General features: G+C 38.5%; 2 protein-coding genes across 2 annotated transcripts in view; both read right to left on the bottom strand.

Annotated features, from left to right (window-relative positions):
* LOC116219131 (microfibril-associated glycoprotein 4-like) overlaps positions 1–5,000 on the bottom strand; it is an 88,578-nt gene that overhangs the window by 81,541 nt on the left and 2,037 nt on the right. The window lies entirely within an intron of this gene.
* The window catches only part of LOC116219128 (microfibril-associated glycoprotein 4-like), a 2,322-nt gene continuing 1,995 nt past the window's right edge, over positions 4,674–5,000 (bottom strand). Inside the window, exon 5 of the mRNA XM_031562094.2 lies at positions 4,674–5,000. This exon is cut by the window's right edge and continues 116 nt beyond it. Coding sequence (XP_031417954.2) covers positions 4,857–5,000 — 144 coding nt within the window. The 3' untranslated portion in view covers positions 4,674–4,856.

Below are 5,000 nucleotides of genomic sequence, written 5' to 3'. Positions count from 1 at the left end.
AATTACTCGAAATCAGGCATGGCACCAGATATGCCACAAGCCACACAGTCCGATGACAGTATGACAACAGCACGGCCCATATTCCAAGAGAAAGGGAAAACAGCAGGTGGTACCGCTTGAGAATAACAAAACTATGTCATAATCCTGTCATGGCAGATGTCATATCTTTGTCACAAATAACAATGGGTATAACAATCAATGTCCAGTGATGTAAGAGTATGATGTCACCATGATCGGTAACTGTCATGACTGTATGATGTTTTATTTGGTGTATAGAATTTGGAGAGCTGCCATGACATTTGCCGATAATGGTAACATGATATTGTGAAATAATAAGACATCAGCTGTCATGATGTGTATGATATATACCATGACATGTTTATTATGGACTACTAGTACTATGGATACTAGTTCATCCATTAATCACCCATCTCTTAGCTCGTTAGATGATCTGTCACTTATATGCAGCCTTGAATAGTTGATTTAAAGTCAAAAGATTGTTGATATTTGAGTTTCAAAAAGCCCAATTAAAGTAGCCTACATGCCTCTTTTTGCTGCTGTTTACGGCTCGGTCCAAGCCATTATTTTTCCCGTTTTCAGAGACAAACTGTGCACGAACACCAGATTTATATTTTTTTTCAGTACAAACACAGAATGGACAGCTAGATGATCCTGTTGGATTTTTTATTTGGGTTCATGGCCACAAAACTGCATAAGAGGCCAGTGGATTCATCAGCCTGAATTTAGTACCAATTCAAAATGAATTTGAAGGACGGTTATAGATACTAGTGTACGGGACGTCTAATACCCAGAGTGGCAGAACTACAATGCCCAGAATGCTTTGAGGGAAAGTGGGGGATAGTGACAAGAAAGAGAGGGAAATAGAGGTTATCGTTGTTGATGGAGATTGAGTAAACATTTTTCTCAGTTTGAACTCATTTGTTCGTGACTCTTTTACATATTACTACACCAAGAACCTATTCCCGAAGATATCAAGGTTTACAGTAGCGACCAATAAGTGCCTTACTTTAAAAAGAAAAACTACATATTGAACAGCACAGCACCCTTACCGCTTTTTAACCCTTTCAGGCTTCCGTTCTTGCCCCACTCTAAGCGCAGACGTCTAGTTTTCACAGAGACCTGAGGGAGAGTTCATAGGTGGTCACGAACGGAGGCCTGAAAGGGTCAAAAAGCCTCAGCAGCAGACCTCTTTGGCCTCTTTGGCCACTCGCAACACACAACATGGGCACCACCTCTCACTGTACAGAAAATGCAGCTTGCTTCCCTGTTGCAGGTATATCCCTAAGATGTTCCGTTTGGGAGACGACTAAAGTTCCCCATTATCACTTCTGTCAGTCTGCCAATCTGCTGTGGCAAGCTTAAGCACAAACGAGGCCAGTCCATGCTGTTGTGTTCATTTCTTGATTTGTACAGGTGTTTAAATCCCATGAGAGGGTTTGTCATGTGTCATTTGACCTCAATGAGGGGCATAAAAGACGCAGCAGAGCCACAGAACAGACAGCATTTTCACCAGATGTCAGAGGGACAGATCAACAAACTCTTCACGCTTGTCTACAAAAATGGAGTAAGGAGACATCGGAGCCTTTCACCTACTTTGAGCGAGGAAATGGAAAATGAGAATACAAGAAAAATTATATTCAATAAATGTGATATTTTGAATGTTTTAATTATCTTTTTTTGGTACCACTTTACAATACAATAAGGTTTATAAATGGTTTATAATTAGGTTATTAATTAGGTTGTAAACACTTTGTAAGTCATTAATAAGCCATTATAAATGAGTTATAACACAGTTTTTATACATCGATGCAGGCTCACTATTTGGGAAGATCCCCATCTTGGCAACCCACTGTCTATCCCTTAGAGACCCGTAGAGATTACCCCCGCAGCCCCCGCAATGTGGAGGGACCTCGCTTGTCTACAAAATTGGGCTTGCCTGCCACGTGCTTTGAACGAGGAAATGGTGATAGGTATATTAAGTATATTTATTAGACAAACAACAACAATAATTGCAATCGGGCTCACTCCCAGCCAGAGGCGGAGATCCCATTTCATTGTAGGGGGGGACAATACATGTTAAAATTTCGGAGAGTAATTCCGGGGGGGGGGGGGACATGAAAAAATTGCTTTCACGAGAGCTAGCATAACTTAGCTGCTAAATACCGAATTCTCAATAACATTTACAAACAGAAATTCTAAGTCATTTTTAAATCCTCTAAACGGCATTAAATGTACTAACACAAAATATCTACTCACAGACAAATAATGTCCAAAGTTCAAGAGAACTTGATGCTCAAAATAAGTTCTAAAACAGTTCAATTTGACCTATCGATAAGCCCTGCCACCAATATTTACTGTTCCTAACTCGGACAAGTTATCAGAGCTGACTAGAGTGGCAGCTATCAGTGTCAAAACGATATCCCAAGAGGCTCTAGACAACTTTTGGAGACAAAAGAACCTGATTTCGTCTAGAAGCCATCAAAAGGGCCTTCACTGCAATGGAGGGATATGCATAACATTTAAAACTAGATATGGTGGATAACAAGCTTACATTTAAGGCGAGAATTTTCAGATTACACAATACAAGAGGGAGAAGCATCATCTCACGATTGTTCATGCACCGCTGGGAAAGATTCAATTAATTTACCTTCAGCTAATTCGCTCTTTGACAGAAACTCCTTTTTAGGCGGCGTACTAATGAAGATAAATTGACAACAAAACAATTAGGACTTCCTAGACCAAATGTATCCATTCAACAGGTTTCTACAAAGGGAGGGAAATCCTACATCCAAGAATTGGAACGAAAGAAAATCGCGGTCGTGAAGTGGCTAACGCGGTCTGTATTTCATATACCACTGTCACTTTTCATAGGTTTCACAGTGTGTTTCACAGTTCGCTTCTTGCACTAACACTGAATCATTTTTTATGTGATGACTTATTTTGCTTTTGTAAGCCAATACTTTCAAGATCAGTCAATAAATATTGTTGGTTTTGACTTATGTTACCCCTTCTTTATGATGTTACTGGACATATCATGTGTCCTGTTAAGCTATGTTAAGCTATGTTACATCATACAACATTTGAGACACGTGGATAATCAAAAAGTGGGATAATTTAATGTGGAGCCACATCATGTTTGCTTATGAAGGCTCCTGGATGCAACTTTCTTCCATAGCTTTCCACCTGTAACTTGCTACTCTAGCTATGTAGCAAGAGGGGACCTATTACTGTTGTGTGCTGCCGATAGTGGACAAAAAAGTATTGCTGTATGAGTTAATCAGCTAACTTAATGTACCTACTGAATGGGTCGCCTTAATCATTATCAAAAAAATTGCCCCCCCTGAGAATTTTTTCAGGAGCCGCCACTGCTACCTATATATGAAAAGGTGTGAATGTCAGCAGACAGGAAGGGTCTTGCTGACCATTTGTGTGTTAATGAAGGTGGAGAGAATGTGATACATTCTTGTGGGGGAGGAATTCATATGAGTTGAAAGTATATGAAAAACGCCTTAATCTAACACTGTATACCTTTTTGCTTTAGTCCAAGAGGAACATGATACGTTATCACCTGTGCTGTCAGTTTAACGCGTTATTAACGGCGTTAACGCAAACCCATTTTAACCGCTGTCATTTTTTAAAAATGGCACATAAAGGACCTCACAACTACCACTAAACAACATACACACACACATACATATATATTTTTTTTATCGCGAGATTAACGCAATATAATTATTATTATTTTTTTTTTAGATTAACGTTCTTTTTGGCCTCGCAAACTGTGTAGTAGGCTAACGTTACGGTTTGAGTGAATGGTGAGCGCGATACGGCGAAATGGATCATAAAAAGCTTCTGAATGGAAAGTTTACTTTTAAAAGTTGTGTTGTGCAAAAGAAGAAAGCTTCACTGTTGTCTGAAAATGTCAACAGGCAGCTGGCTGAAAGCAAAGAAGTAGTAGGCTTACCTTTTATTGGTAACCTAACTGTTATGGTTAATTGTTTCTGAAATAAGAGGCCTGACTGCTATGTTCCCAGCAAACTAGAAAAAAAGAAAACATTAAGCCATGGTTTAACTGCACTATAGGCTGAGTCCTTGTTTACCTGAAATGTGCACTTTCTAATTTTATTTTGTACGACCCTGTTTGGCTATGTTGGTTTTCAATAAAATAAAACATTTGCATAAAGCAAGCCAATCCACTTTCCCATGTTGATAAGGGCATTAGAATACAAATAAATTGATGGAAAAAATAAATAAAAGAAGGGACATTTAGAATAGATACAAATTTGTGATTAATTGCGATTCATTTTGAGTTAACTATGACATAAATGCGATTAATCGCGATTAAATATTTTAATCGTTTAACAGCACGCACTAGTTATCACTATTTGAGATGAGGGGGAAATTAGGTGCTGGCTAATCAGTTACATTTCATCCCTGGCCAATCTCCTCAAGTTTTATTTATTTATCAGTATTTATTTATTTTTTATTGTTAAAAGTGACATTTTATTTATTAATTGCTGAAAGTCTATAAGTGGAAAAAATGAACTACAGTGTTATCTGTTATCTGTAAATCCTCACCTTAAACAAAGGGCTCAACTTTCAACCAAGCACATTTTAATGTGTGCACTTTAAGAATGAAACCAAACAATGGCTGAATGCAGAAAATACATTTTAATGAAGATTTAACACGACATGACATGACAGACAAAACACAGCATAGGTATTCTGCTGGTCTGCTGTTGCTTAAGGCCTGATGGGGAGCTCAATCTTCAAATGTATTTAACCAATGTTGTGAGGTTGACTATTGTTTTTAAAATGTACTTTTCTGAGGGTCACTAGTACACTAGACGTCTGATCTTCATGCTGATGGTCTTCAGGGAGTAATTGTAACCTTTAAAATGGTACCACTCAACACCAACAGCAAAAGGTGAGGTATCAGCCTCCCACCTGTACACCCCATTGGGGTTGGCATAATGACA

Source organism: Clupea harengus, chromosome 24, assembly GCF_900700415.2.
Source record: "Clupea harengus chromosome 24, Ch_v2.0.2, whole genome shotgun sequence".
NCBI lineage: Eukaryota > Metazoa > Chordata > Actinopteri > Clupeiformes > Clupeidae > Clupea > Clupea harengus.
The sequence above is the reverse complement of the archived record's forward strand: the minus strand, read 5'-3'. Positions and strand labels throughout refer to the sequence as shown.